At 35.4% G+C, this 15,766-nt stretch overlaps 1 protein-coding gene and 1 pseudogene across 10 annotated transcripts in view; both read left to right on the forward strand.

The window, feature by feature from the left end:
• NBEA (neurobeachin) overlaps positions 1-15,766 on the forward strand; it is a 676,718-nt gene that overhangs the window by 97,643 nt on the left and 563,309 nt on the right. For all 10 annotated transcript variants that reach the window (XM_053214308.1, XM_053214315.1, XM_053214324.1 and 7 more), the window contains exons 7-8: positions 2,145-2,264; positions 5,189-5,335. In XM_053214308.1, the coding sequence (XP_053070283.1) occupies positions 2,145-2,264; positions 5,189-5,335 (267 nt within the window). The remainder of the gene's footprint in view (positions 1-2,144; positions 2,265-5,188; positions 5,336-15,766) is intronic.
• LOC106973813 (Y-box-binding protein 1-like) lies at positions 10,942-15,631 on the forward strand (annotated as a pseudogene).

Here is a 15,766-nt window from a genome sequence, read left to right on the forward strand (position 1 = left end):
TATTTTATTTTTATTTCTCTTCCCCTATGTTCATATGTTTTGTTTCTTAAATTCCAGACGTGGGTAAAATCATATGGTATTTGTCTTTCTCTGACTGACTCATTTTACTTAGCATAATATATTCTGGTTCCATGCACATTGTGCAGATGGCAAGATTTCATTCTTTTTGATGGCTGAGTAGTATTCCATTATATATATATATATATATATATATATATATATATATATATATATATATATATATGGCACACATTTGGGCTCTTTCCATAATTTGACTATTGTTGATAGTTAGAAATTTAAAAATTTTAATAATTTTATTCCAAAATAATAAAGGTTATATTTCCTGTGTTACCTAGATGGCATTCTGGTGGAAAATTTTCAAACTCAATGAGGGTAATACAAGTAAATTTGAATTTTTATGCATGTAAACTTCGATAAGATTTTTCTTAAATTTATATGAAGCTCAACTTTTATGGCTTCTTCTTGATAATTTTGTAATATTTAGAAATATGAATGGCTAAATGACTGACTTTAAAGATTTTCTTCTGCTTTTAATCAAGACTAACATAAATGTTGCTTTCTGATCCAGTAGAAGATTCCTTTTGCAATAGTTAAAGATTACCTAGACTGAAACAACTTTAAAAAAGACATGTGTTTAGGGATTAGTTTGACCTGACATTTTATTTTTATAATTGAGGAACAGTGTTCTTTGTGTTATGTCTTCCATGAGTTGTTTAGTGCACTATTTTTATTTTCTAACTTGAAATGAATGAAATTGAATTTTGTTCAAAGTACTTCAGACACCTTGAAATAGCTGATATTTTCGTGGCTGAGAATTATTATAGCTTTATGTTTTTCAAAATATAGTATTATGAAATAATTGAGTAGTGCTTTTAAGTAATCTGGGAAACAAAGTTTGTATTATAAATTTTTATGTTTTTGTGGGGGAAACGAAGTCTAATTTTTTTCTTCTTAAACACTGAAGGCATACTTGTTCAAGTGTCTATAAATCATTTGCATTTTTTTATATCTTAGAATTATATTTCTGTATTCTTGGCCTTAAATTGTTAAGTTTCAAAGAGAGTAAGGGTTGGATCCACAAATCATTGCAGAATTTAAGTCATTCCATATCAAAATATATACTTGAAATGCTTTTGGTTGGCCCTAGGAATTATAAACTTAGAACTTAATACAAAGTTATTCCTCGATTCTTAATGAATATTCACACATTATTAAGTTAAAAGATACATAATTTTTCTTGGACCTAATAAATCTGAGTTGTGGAATTGAAACCACCTAATCTTATTATAAATGTTAAAATGTTGGGGGGTGCCGGGGTGGCTCAGTTGGTTAAACGTCCGACTCTTGACTTTTGGCTCAAGTCATGATCTCACAGTTCATGAATTCAAGCCCTGCATCGCTCTGTGCTGCTAGCACAGAGCCCACTTGGAATTCTTTCTCTCTCTGCCCCTTTCCTGCTCCTGCGTGCACGCTCGCTTTCTCTCTCTCTCTCTCTCTCTCTCTCTCTCTCTCTCAAAACAAACAAACAAACAAATAAATAAATAAATAAAACTTTTAAAAAACTTTTAAAAAAGTAAATGTTAAAGTGTTGTTCCTTTGACTTATCTTTCCTGACCATGCAATCCGAAATAGAATCAAGGTTAATCTTTCTCAGTTTATGCTGTTTTTTTTTTTTCCTTCACAGTAATCATTATTTGTCATTTTATATTTATTTACTTGTCTAATCTGTGTCTCTTTCACTACACCATGAATTTCAGGAGAGCTGGACCTATGGTCTTACTGGTCAGACTTGAAACAATACAAATACAAATAAATGGTACAATACAAATGTTATTAAATGAGTAAACCAAATACAATTGTATTTCCATAATATTTGCATCTTGGTATAGTAGAAGGAGTGTAATTCCACAGTTCGAGGTATTCTAGGTCTGTCTCCATCACAGATTTATTCTTTATGAGTCACTTCTTTCATCTGCAAAGTGAGAAGTATGAGGGGGAACTTGGTAATGCGTAATTGTTAGTATTCTTTCAAGCATTCTTAAAGTGTGTTGTGAATGTTATGATTGCTCTTTAGGTAATAACTAAACATTACATATCAAGATCTTTTTTTTTTTTTATTTAAGTGGTACATGATCAGCATTGTCCACATTTATAATCGATGGAGGAACAGTGAAATTCGGTGTTATGTTAATGGACAGCTGGTATCCTATGGTGATATGGCTTGGCATGTTAACACAAATGATGTAAGTTTTTTGTTTTTTGTTTTTTTAATCTGTGCTTTAATGTATTTGAGTGTGTGATCTATCACTATTCATGACATTCATGAATTTTATAATAGTTTGGTAGAAACTTAATAGTAGTACTTCTGAAAGTTTTATTCAGTTAAATGAATTTTTAGTTCTTAAATTTAGTATAATTAAGTTGCTAAACTAGATGATTAGTGATGAAAAAAGGGAAATTGCTCAAATAAATTATTAAGTATTAGGTCAAAACATCCATGCAATATTCTATTCTTTCTAGAATTTCAAGCATTAAAAACAAAAAGGTCTTACACCTTATTTGGATGTGAAAGGAAGACCTTACACACAGTGAATCAGTATAATGTGTAGTCACTATTATTTACTACAGAAATAGTGATAAATGCTGTGGAGAAATATTAAGTGGGAATAGGTATAGAGAGTATAGGTGTAGGGAAGGGGGAAGCCAGATGGTACAGAGATGATCTTAGAAGAGTTTAGGGAGCAAGTCATGTGGATATTTCGGAGAAATATCCCATTCACTGAAAGCAGTGAGTGCAGAGCCTTTGAGGCAGAACGGAAAGTTAATTGAACAAATAAGCAGCCAGTTTGCCTAGAACAGAGGGAGGAATGGACAGAACAATGTTGAGAGGTAAGGTTTAGACAGACCATAGAGGGTGAAATCATGCAGGCGTCATACACAAACATAATACCTGGGCTTTCCCATCTTAGCCAGCATAAAAATCTTAGGAAGGGTTTCAGCAGACAAGTGGCATGATGCAGGCTCATATTTATTTTTTTAATTTTTTTAACGTTTATTTATTTTTGAGACAGAGAGAGACAAGAGCATGAATGGGGGAGGGTCAGAGAGAGGGAGACACAGAATCTGAAACAGGCTCCAGGCTCTGAGCTGTCAGGTCTGAGCGCCCGACGCGGGGCTCAGACTCAGGGACTGGGAGATCATGACCTGAGCCGAAGTCAGATGCTTAACTGACCGAGCCACCCAGGTGCCCCCAGGCTCATATTTTAAAAATGTCCATCAGTCTGCAGTATTGAGAATATTCTAAAGGGAAAAAATGGCAGAAGCCAGGAGATCAATTGAATGACTTACTGTGATAATAACAAGCAGGTAATACGAGTTTTAGCTAGCATGTTAGCAGTGAAGGAGGTAATACAGTTGTATTCTGGAGGGAGCATATCTTGAGTTAAATCCTTAAAAGCTCTGTTCTGGGCTTTCCTTTGTCATTATCCCGGCCTGTTAGAACCAAAGTAAAAGATGTTTTCAAATGCCTGATGTTTTACCTTCAAACCCAATAATACACAATCATTCCAGCATACCTGGTTTTATAAAAACTTGGCCTTTCTCTAACAAAATTCACTGCTCAGTGTTGTCTACATCTCTGCAGACTTTAATTTCCTTAAGGGCAGGGGTCTCTTCTTGTTCTCACTTGTATTATTTTAAATAGTACTGTGTCTGTAGTCCATATTTTCCCAGGGTCAAGGGTTGGAAGAGTACTCCTTACAGACATCTGAACCTTGAACTGTTTTCACATGACCTAAGAGCTGAGCATCTTGTTTTTTATTTTTTATTTTTAAAGGTTTTTCTTTTTTTAAGATACAAACAAAAAATCAAGAAAGATTATGTGACAGAAACCACATGTGGCTGGAAAAGTTTAAAATCTTTACTATCTGTTCATTTATAGGACAAGTTTGCTTTTTTGCCCTAGAGACTCAAGGTGGGCCATAGTCAGTAAATTTTTGAGAATGACTTTGTCAGAATTAGAATGCACAGATGAAATTCTACTTTATCTCTGCCCTCCGGAGGGGAGACTTTTTATTATAGAGTGTGAAGGTAACCCCAATGACCTTGTTGGCTGTCACTACATCTAGTTATATTTAGAATGAAAGAAATGAAAAGAAAAGAAAAAAGAAAAAAAGACAGAGGGAAGGAAGGAAGGAAGAAGAGAAGGAAGGAAGGATTTTGATTTTTGAATTATTTGCAATAGTACACCAAGAAATGGAGAGGCCTGGGCCGTAACACTTACATACCCATACATTGTGCAGTAAACTCTTAAGTTCCTATAGTTTTAATTACAGATTGGGTATTTGATGAAGAGTTTCTGTCTTTATAATTCATTCAGAAATATTTTGTTATTCTATTGAGGCACCAAAGGGATTCCATACATATGCAATGCTGTGCTTATCAGCACTAAGATGTGGAATAACTTTGAGAATGGGCAAAAGAAACTGGGGCCTAGCATTAGGTGACATTTAGAGAAATAGAGATGGGAAGGGTCTTAAATATGGCTTCTTAGGTCTTGAACTCTGCAGATGGAGAGCACTGTACCATCTGCTTTAGCCAGCAGACTTTGGTGATAATTATTTATTTGGTTCTGCATAATGCCTACTTATGGAAGAGAGGGAAGGGATTTTCATTGTGTCCTTGCTTTGTGTGGAGAAATAGAGGAATATATATCCCTGGTGGAGAAATTAGGTAGTTTCTAAAATTAAGCCTTATGTGTTTATGGTTAAAATTTGGAGTAGTCATTCTCTGATTCAGGTGAATCTCTCTCTATAAATGGACTGTTGTTAGAGCATGTGAGTTTTAAAATTAGTTTTACTTTTCAAAGTAGAATTTTAAGCCCTTTTACATTTAAGTATAACATTTGCAAAGTGGTTCAGTGATTATTGAGTAGATGGTTACTGTTTGTTTTACTTTTCCATAGATACGAAATACTTAACTGATTTACTTTTTTGGAAAATCTTTAGCTGGCTTTTATTATGTAAATATTCCCGAAGTCTTAAGTGATGCTTTTTTCTGTTATTATTGTTATACTTGAAGGTATACATGAAAGTGAAGGCAGGCATCCTTAAATATTTTATCATTACAAAATAATACATTGATTTTTTTTATGACTTTTTAAAAATAGAGCTATGACAAGTGCTTTCTCGGATCTTCAGAAACGGCTGATGCAAATAGGGTGTTTTGTGGTCAACTTGGTGCCGTGTATGTATTCAGTGAAGCACTCAACCCTGCGCAGATATTTGCAATTCATCAGTTAGGACCTGGATATAAGGTAGTAATAACGATCTTATGCATTCTAAGGAAAGTTTTATGTGAATTCTATGTGAAATGTGATACAGTATAATATACAGTGATAGTCTTTCTTCAGTGTGCTTTAAAAGTCATCTTTGTTCTTTGGAATTTAGTTGTTAGTACAAGTTTCATTTTGCTTCAAAGGTGCTTTTTCTCTTTTGGATTTTTTTCCTCATGAACTTTTAAAATTCTAAAGAATGTTTTTTGTTATGTTGAAGTCATGGCTTTTGTTGACATAACTCTGAAATAATAAATTTTATAAAACTGTGTTGCTTAGCATGTGGTATTTGAAATCTCAAATTTTGAAATATGAAATGAACAAATGACTGGTATATTCAAAATAGAGGTAACTTGGAAAGAACAAAGATTTAGAAGGAAAATGGTGTCAATTATTACACATGGCTGAAATTATTCAGTTTTAGTTTTTACTTTTGCTGGTCCTTTACAGTAGGTGAGGAGGGTCAGTATAGTAGCAAGTATCTGAATTTTGCAAAGTCATTATTAAATATGGTTTATCACATTCTTCCTGTTTTTTAACTCCCAAAATGAAGACTTATTTAGGCAAGATATCACATTCACATACATTAATTAGTTTTTAATATGCAGTACACCTGGCTAGGAAAATATATGAGTTTTATGTAAATCACATTAGTAACTGTGACATCCCAAACTGTTTGGAGCTGAGAGAAAAGTATGCATTGTAAGTCAAAGTATTTTTAATAATTCTGAAGAAGTACATGTCTTGCATGGAAGAGCTGTTTGTTTTAAACATAGTGTTTAAGTAATCAGTGTAAAGATTGTATTATGAAAAGGGGGTACTAAACTATTTCTGTTCCCAGTGATTTTAAAATAATCCTAAATTATGAGAATGATGCTGTCATTTTGATGTCAGGGTGGTAATTCTTGCTACCGTCTTTTGTCCATATCAGTTTATTTATTTTCCTGTCTCTGAAGTGAATTTGTGCTTGTAACAGCACTATTTCTTTCATTGGTTCTTTTGTTGGGTTTTGGGTCCTAGTTCTGCCATGTGTTGGCTTTGCATGATAATGTTTCTGTAATTCAGATTTTTGGATTAACATACATCCTGCCTCCTTTTGTTTCTTTCCCTTGGTCTGTAAAATATTTGATGTGGCTTTCTTCAGGCACTGCCAGAATATGATATTAGGTGAATCAAACCAATGATATATAAATAAAGGTAGAAAATTTTAAAAACCACAGGTATGCAAATTTTAAACCCAATATGATTGCTATAATGACATTTTAGAATTGATGGAGCTTCTTGGTAGGAAAAAGGAAAAGGACTAAATATTAACAAGTTATGTAATTCTCCCCTTTGGAAAGGAGCAAACATTGTCTTGAATCACTTTGCGAACTTAGTTGTTTGTCATATGGCTTTTGCTCATCACATTCTTTTATAACAAAAGTGAAAATGAGTAGTAATCCTGTGTTGCCATGTTCTATACACAAGTACTCATGTTATATAAGAATGTAGTCCTAGCATCCTAACATAGACAATAGAGTACCTATATCAAAGTCAGAACTTTTAAAAGAAAATACCTCTAAATTTTGGGTGTTACATGAAAAATAATTCGGGGCGCCTGGGTGGCTCAGTCGGTTAAGCGGCCGACTTCGGCTCAGGTCATGATCTCGCGGTCCGTGAGTTCTATCCCCGCGTCAGGCTCTGTGCTGACAGCTCGGAGCCTGGAGCCTTCTTCGGATTCTGTGTCTCCCTCTCTCTCTGACCCTCCCCCGTTCATGCTCTGTCTCTCTGTGTCTCAAAAATAAATAAACGTTTAAAAAAATAATAATAATTTTATTAAGTTTTGAAAGTTCCCAGTTTATGGGTATAGCCCACTGAGCCCCTTGTTTATATTAAAGGAAGTAGACTGTAAATCAATGGGTGTGTATGTATTTTCTCAATTTGTAAATATTAAAAATAGAATCACTATTAGGACAAACATCTGTAAAAATTTTTGACAATGAAATTTTTTTCCTAGAAATTCAGAGAATGAAGGGAGAGGGGAAAGAATGCAAATGAAGATCAGATTGTGTTATCACTGGGGAAAAAAGCTGAAGTGGTTCACATAGCAGTCTCAATTTTCTTGGGTAAAGTAGGAGGCAAAGTCACTTCCTATGAGTGAAGGGGTAAAGAGTTGCAGTGGAGTTTTTAAGGTGTTTAGGATATAATAATTAGTTGACATTTGGTGTAAATCACAAATGAAGCTTAAATTATTGTTATAGAATAATGTATTTATATTCATCGATCTGTGTTATATAGAGCTTCCTGTAAGTATAATGGTCAGACAATATTGTCTGCGATTCTGAGCTTAATGTAGATAGCATGTCAGCATCTGGGCCCTGAAATAAAATAAATTAATTCCCCCCAAAATAATGCTCTCAAACTATATATACTCTGTAGCCTATCCCATGTGATTTTGACTTCTTGGTCATTAGGGTATTCGGTAATTTTCTTTCTGTGAAATGTCTGGTTTTGAGCAATATAGCTTGTCTATGAATATTTTACACTTAGTTATTTTAGGTAAATGATTAATAAAGGAGGGTATTACTAGTCAATTAAATAAATCGTTAGGTTCAGGGGTGCCTGGATGGCTCAGTCATTTATGTGTCTGACTTCTTGACTTGCTCAGGCCATACCGTGGTCTCATGGTTCGTGAATTCGATCCCTTCACTGGGCTCTGCACTGACAGTGCAGAGCCTGATTGGGATTCTCTCTCTCCTCTCTCTCTGTCCCTTCCTTTCTCCCTCTCAAAAATAAATAAAGAAACTTTAAACATAAATAAATAGGGGAGCCTGAGTGGCTCAGTTGGTTAAGTGTCTGCCTTTGGCTCAGGTCATGATCTTGCAATTGGTAAATTCAAGCCCCATGTCAGACTCTGTGCTGACAGCTCAGAGCTTGGAGCCCATTTCAGATTCTGTGTCTCCCTCACTCTGCCCCTCCCCTGCGTGTGCTCTCTCTCTCTCCTTCAAAAACAAATAAACATTAAAAAGATTTTTTTAACTAAATAAACCATTAGGTTTTGGATTTGTAAAAAAGAATATCTCACTGTAATTTTGTCTAGTCTAGAAACATTTACCGTGAGTTAAGTTTATCATACAGCTCCATTTGATGGGGTTATTCAGTGTGTACACAATTGTGAAGTCATACATACAGTGACTTTTTGACATAAACTTACACAACATTTCAACAGTTTTGATATTTTCCAATTGTTATTGGACATTTCCTAATTATCACTATCATATAATCTCTTGTGGCAAGCAATTTATCTCCCTTGCTAAATATTACAATATTAAGTTTTGCTTATGTCCTCCATTCAAGAAAATAATGATTTTTATCAGTTTATTATGACAAAGGCATAACTGATAAGAGAAAATGTATAAAACAGCCTCCAAAATTAAAGATCACTTTGGAGGGTTTCTGATACCTGCTTGGATAGGCAAGTTCCTAGCAGTGGTATTCCCACAATCACCACTTAACACTCTGCACATAATACAGAAAACAACTATGTGAGGGTTCTAAAGAGCCAAGATTTAGAGAGGTGTCAAAACATGAAGCAAGTGGTCCAGCATGGGCTGAGTTGCCAATTTTTTACTCTGATAGAAAAACTTTTTTGGCCAGAAAATAAGGTGAAAAGCACTTGGCCAGTCAGTACCACATGGAGGTTAATGGCCAGCTCAAGAAAGGAGACAGCCAGAAAAGGATCTGAATTCTATATTTAAAAAAACTCACCCTAAATCTCTACCCCATTCCTGAAGCCATGATGATCATGATAAACTGATAATAGACTGTAAATAAGTCTTCAAGAACAGAGCTGAGACCTGAGGCACCACACATAGGAGGTATGACAGTCTGTAATAGTTTGATAGAAGAAATGACCCCACAAAACAAAAACATCAATACTTTTCAAAACAACATAATCTCCGTAGAATAATTTTCACCATGTCCATCATATAAGCCAAAATTACTCATCCTATGAAAAGCCAGGAAAATGTGACTTATTGTCCAGGACATGCCAACTCCGAGATAACCCAGGATCATGGAATTATTACATGAGGACTTTTAAGGAGCTATTGTAACTAGTGAAATTAAACAAAATTGCTTGTAATGAACTGAAAAATGGGAATTATTATCCACAAAAAGTGGAAATTTTAGAATTGAAAAATATATCTGGAAATAAAAATCCACTGTATGGGTTTAGTGTTAGCAGAATGGATATGGTAGAGAAATAAATAAACTTGCACGTAGATTGACAGAACCATTAGAAAAGAAAGAAGAGATTAAGGGGGAAAGAACAAAACCATAAGATGCATGGGGTGGTTTTGAAGTCTAGGGGCGCCTGGATGGTGCAGTCGGTTAAGCGTCTGACTTCAGCCAGGTCACGATCTCGCGGTCCGTGAGTTCGAGCCCCGCGTCAGGCTCTGGGCTGATGGCTCAGAGCCTGGAGCCTGTTTCTGATTCTGTGTCTCCCTCTCTCTCTGCCCCTCCCCCGTTCATGCTCTGTCTCTCTCTGTCCCAAAAATAAATAAACGTTGAAAAAAAAATTTAAGAAATGAAGTCTAATATGCAGAGAAAGTGCCAGGAAAAAAAAATATTTGAAGGAATATTTATAAAAAAAAAAACTTTGCAAATTTGGTTAAAAACAAAGCAAAACAAAACAACGGACATTTATAGATTAAAGGAACTATGTAAACTCCAAGGAAAGTAAATTCGAAGAGAACCAGAGTAGGCATATTATAGTAAAACAAAAGGAAAAAATAGTTATTGAAAGCAAGTAGAGAAAAGCTAGACATAACTGCACACTTTCCTTCAGCAATTGGGGAAACCGTAGAGCTGAAGCAGAACCTGTCAACCCAGAATTCTTCACCTAGTGAAAATCTTTGAGTCAAATAGATGGAAATTAAGACAATTTGTTTGTACCAGATGTACTCTGTAGACTGAAGAAAAAAACTTGGATCATTAAGAATGAAATAATGAAGAATATGAATGAATGATAAATGTATGGATAAAATATCTTTTATTTTCTTTAAAACATACCACCGATTAAAGTAAAAAATATTACACTGAATTTTTTTGGTTTATAATATACATACATTTAATATATATGACAGCTCTAATGGAAGGTTCTGGGAGGGGATATAATTGTAAACTTTTCATATTTTACAAAGTGTCTGTGGGATTTAAGAATATTGACTGAAATTCAGTAGCCAAAATGAAATTAACAAATTCAGTCACTTTTCTTGACATGTAAGTATTCAGTATTTAATGAAAGATAACATATATTCAACATATACTCAGTAGTAAGGAAAAATAAATTAATGCAAGCTAATGAAGACAAGGTGAATGAGATATGAATAAGAAGCATTCACTGAGTCATCCATTCTTTTTAAAAATATTTGTTACTAAATATTATTTATTGGCACTGTTATTCTAGGCGTTCTAGGTGCTAGGGATAAGACAGTGAACAAAACAGACAAAAAAACCCCTGCCTTTATTGGAGGTAAAGAGGATATACATTATCATGGGAGGAGACAGAAAACAAAACAAAATAAAAATACATAGTGTGCTTGATGGCGGTAAGTGCTATGGGAAAAATAAAGCATGTAAAAAACAGAGAAAATTCTGGACTACAGTTTTAATAGAGTGATTAAGGGGATTTCACTAAAAACTTCAAGGAGGTGAAGTTGATGCCAGCCAGGTGGATATTTGGGGAAGAGCTTTCAGGCCACATGGGAAAGCCGGTGTAAAGGCCACTTAGTAGGATCTTATTTGAGAGATTACAGAACACTGTGATTGTGTTTCCCTGTGACTCAGAGAGAGTTTAGATAAGGCTGATATCAATAGAAGTAATGGAACTTGGTTGGATTTTTGATAAAGCATACCTAAAATAATACTCTAAGAGGTCAGCTTTTACACATATTTTGGAGGTAAAGCCAGTAGGATTTTCTGTCCCTGTGAATGTGGATTAAAGGTACAAGAGAAGATTCAAAGGTGACCCAATGTATATTAGCCTGAACAACTGAATTGATGGGCTTTTTATTTACTGAGCTAGGGTAGATTTGAAAAGACTAAATTTTGGGGAGTAAGGTCAAGAATTTGGTTTTGGACATGGGAAGTTTGAGATGCCAGTTAGACATCTAATGGAGAAATGTTGTATGCCTGAATTGTGGGGGGGAAGTCTAGACTGGAGATAGAAATTTGGCATTGGTAGGGTATATACAGGATTTAAAGCTATGAGACTGGATTTAGGAATCAATGAAGTGAGTTCAGAGATAAAAGATGAATGAGGAATGAGTCCTTGGAAAAGCCAATGTTTGCAGGTTATGGAGGTGAGAAGGACCCAACAAGGGAAAATTAGGAGGAGAGCAAGAGAGTAAGGAAAAAGCAGGAGGGTATGGTGTCCTGGACATTTTAAAGGAAGAGGAGGTGAATAATTGTCAAATGATGCTGACAGGTTGAGTAAATTCAGGACTGAGAAATGGCAATGGGATTTAGCAGTATGGAGGTCAGGGGTGATCTTGATTATCACAATTTAAAATTAGTTAAAATGAGAGAAAAAAATCTTTCACTTAATGAAGACAGTAGTGTTTTTTCAGAATTGAAAGAGAAGCATTAATTTGTGGTTGAAAGTATAGTTTAGTTCTGTGTGTATTATTCTAGTGCATTGCATACGAAGACTTTATCTCTTCCTTTGTAATATTCCATCACTCAGTTTCCATCATTTTTTTCCTTTTGAAGAGCTGTTTATATGTAGTTGATTTTTTTCTGGTTTCATAATTATTTGTTTTTACTATTTTATACATTTATTTATGTTAAATATATTTGTATGTAAAAATTTTATGGAAAGAAAAACCTCTGAGTAGTATATACTTAAGTGCATATGAATAGGGGCATGTAAACTTTCTCTGCAAAATGGTGAAGCTTTATTTTCAAATTGTCATACTTTAAATGATTTTTTATTTTAGTATCTTTGGATGATATGAACATACTCAAAGTATGATAACATTTTTCAAATTAGTTGCAATTCTTTTGGAATTACTTTTAAAGGGTCAGTTTTTAAGTGACACAAAAAAATAGTTCTCATTACTTAGAACTATGCTATATTTTTAATAAAAGATGGTTTTGTGACACCTGTTAATTCATCAAACATGGCTTCAAGTTTATTTTCTTTTTCCCAAAAATTAGATCCATCCCTTGAGGATGACTGTTTTCCTTCAAAAATGTAATTTAAAATGTTATAGAGTTTGATCAGTACTGGAATTGGAGAGTGGATCCCAGAAAGCCTTGAACAGTTCTGTCCACCTTCCCCCTCACCCCCTCACCAGGGGCCTGGTGCTGCTCCTGGCCGCAGTCACTTTAACCTTGAGTAGTGAGGCCGAGATCCAGCCTTGAAGTAAGCGGCAGCCAGGGTGGCCTCATATTGGCAGTACCTGAAGGGTCAAGTTCATCACAAGGAAGATTTGGAGAACAGTAAATTGTTCAATGTAAGAAGCAGATATGGTTTAATCAACAGGGATGACAGCAGGGAATATGTATTTGTATACCAGACTGCCATAAAGAAGAATAACCCCAGGAAACACCTTTGCAGTGTGGAAGATGGAGAGGCTGTTGAGTTTGATATTGTTGAAAGGACAAAAACGCGTGCAGAGGTAGCATATGTTACAGGCCCTGGTAGAGTTCCAGTGCAAGGCAGTAAACATGAAGCAGACTAACCTGCTAAATTATAGACACTATCCACATTACAGGGGTCATCCACACAATTACCAGTGGGATTTCCAGAATAGCGAGAATGGGGAAAAGAATGTGGGATCCAGGAGGGCTCCAAAAGGCCAGGCCCTCCTGCAAGTCACAGTGTCCACTTTATTTGCTACATGTGGAGACGCCACGGGTGTTGAACACAGTATTCCAACTTTCCTGTGTGGGGAGAAGTGATGGAAGGTGCTGACAACAAGGGTTCAGGAGAGCAAGGTAGACCAGTGAGACAGAATATGCATCGGGGTTATAAATGACCATTCCACAGGAACTTTCCTTGCCAAAGGCAACCTAAAGAGGATGGCAGTGAAGGAGATAAGGAAAATCAAGGAGGTGAGACCCAGGGTCAGTAGCCACCCCCACATCTGTACTATTGCAACCTCAATTACCACAACACAGACAGAAGCCCAGAAAACCCTAAACCACAAGATGGCAAAGAGACAAAGCAGCCAACCCCCCAGTGGAGAATTAGTCCTCTACCAAGGCTGTGCAGGGTAGGGTGGAGTAAATGCAGTCTTACCATCTCTACCATCATCCCGTCATCTGGTTTAGTTAGCCAACAAGGGAAATGAACATGAAGTTTCAACAGTAAGAAATAACAGAAGGTTGGAGCTGAAGATCTCAAACGCTTGCTTTTTGTCCATTTACCAGATAGCTAAAGCTCTTTGCATTATCTGTGCAGACTGGAGTTTCTGATATATTTACCTAAAGATCTCTCTCTCTCTCTCTCTCTCTCTCTCTCCCCCCCCCCCCCTCTCTCCCCCTCTCTTTTTTAAGACTGATTTTCCTCAGTACACTTAAAAAGGTTTTTTAATTGTTTCATATCTGGAAAAGTTGAGATTTTTAACACCCTCATTTTTAATTTGTAATAAATGTTTACTATTTGATTTTTTTCCAAAAAGTCAACAGACTGCAAGCACCACTTAATAAAGGTCTTTAAAAATGCTGTAGATTTTGAAAATGTTTTTTTATTTTTTTATTATTTTTTTAACTTTCGTTTATTTTGAGACAGAGAGAGACAGAGCATGAATGGGGGAGGGTCAGAGAGAGAGGGAGACACAGAATCTGAAACAGGCTCCAGGCTCTGAGCTGTCAGCACAGAGCCTGACTGTGGGGCTTGAACTTCTGGAGTGTGAGATCATGACCTGAGCCGAAGTCGGACGCTTAACCGACTGAGCCACCCAGGTGCCCCTGAAAATGTTTTTAAAAAATCTTATACATATAAGAAGTGTTTTGAGTAATAGAATGTATGTGTAAGTAGTTTTAAGGTGAATCTTTTGGAAAATACACTGCTTGTGATCATATTTGTTTAGCTATATTTGCTTTAAAATATTAGGTGTATTATTTAAAGATATACTATATTTATCATAATAGAATTTCATTGAGTGGTGAGACAAGTGTTCCATTTTTCCAAAGTTCTGCCCCACCCCTCAAATATAATGCTTTCAGCAAGACATTTTATTATCCACGTTCAGATAATTTTTACTCTCTGGTCTTAAATTAAAAATTCCTACAAGGTTTTTACCCAGTTAATGAACATTTTGTATATGCTAACAAGTTTTTCCTCCACCAGCTCAGTCAAATAATGCTTCCTAAGGGTCATTGAGGGAAAATGGGTGACTTAATGCCATTTCCTTATTATTTGAAGATCTTTGGTTCGGTTTAAAATTTCATTGTAAACTCATGGATTTAAATGTATTTGAAGTGTTTCGATCTATAGCAGTTATTCTCCTTTTTGAAATTCAAATTGTCCTACCTTTGAGTGATGAGTTCTAGTTGGTCCTTTAGTCTCTTGACCTGACTCTGTAGTCTTTGATAGCTTCCTTGCTATTTCCCAAGACAGTGCTTCAGACTCATCTTGAACATTTTGTTGCTTAAGTCCTGGAATCAGCCATTATTCCAAGAATCCTTAATTTCTACTAGTGTGAAATTAATGGCTTGTTGTGTTTTAACTTGATCTTCCCTAAATTAAATCTATATCTCCTTCTTCTTTATTGACAATACTAGTTGTCATGTGCACAGAGGAAAGTCTGTAATTACGCATACAGTAGTCTCTGAACAACACTACTGATACTACTCTAATGATGTTATTACTGAAAACCGTTAATTTTTTTGTGTATGCTCTCTTCATTTTCATTGCCATTTTTTATATACTTTTAGATGTGTTATGTGCCGAACTGTGTTTCCCCCAAATTTATATGTTGGAGTCTTAACTCCCAGTAGCTCAGAATGTGACTATATTTGGAGATAGGGTCTTTAAAGAGGTAACTAAGCTTGACTGAGGCTGTTAGGGTGGGCCTTGATCTAATATGAATGGTGTCCTTGTAAGAAGAAAGTAAGATACACACATGCACAGAGGGAAAACCATATGAAGATACAAGGAGGAGATGTGGTCATCTACCAAGAGTAGGAGAGAAGTTTCAGAAGGAACCAACTATGCTGACACTTTGATTTTTAGGCTTCTAACCTCCAGAATTGTGAGAAAATAAATTTCTATTGTTTAAACTACCCAGACTTTGGTACTTTGTTGTGGCAGTCCTAGCTGACTAATACATGGTACGATCTACATTGTGAGTATACATAGTTATTATATACTATTCTCAATTTTTAAAATTCTTACTTAGTTGTAATCTTGTAAGTACT

Source organism: Acinonyx jubatus, chromosome A1 (genome assembly GCF_027475565.1).
Source record: "Acinonyx jubatus isolate Ajub_Pintada_27869175 chromosome A1, VMU_Ajub_asm_v1.0, whole genome shotgun sequence".
In the NCBI taxonomy this organism is placed as follows: domain Eukaryota; kingdom Metazoa; phylum Chordata; class Mammalia; order Carnivora; family Felidae; genus Acinonyx; species Acinonyx jubatus.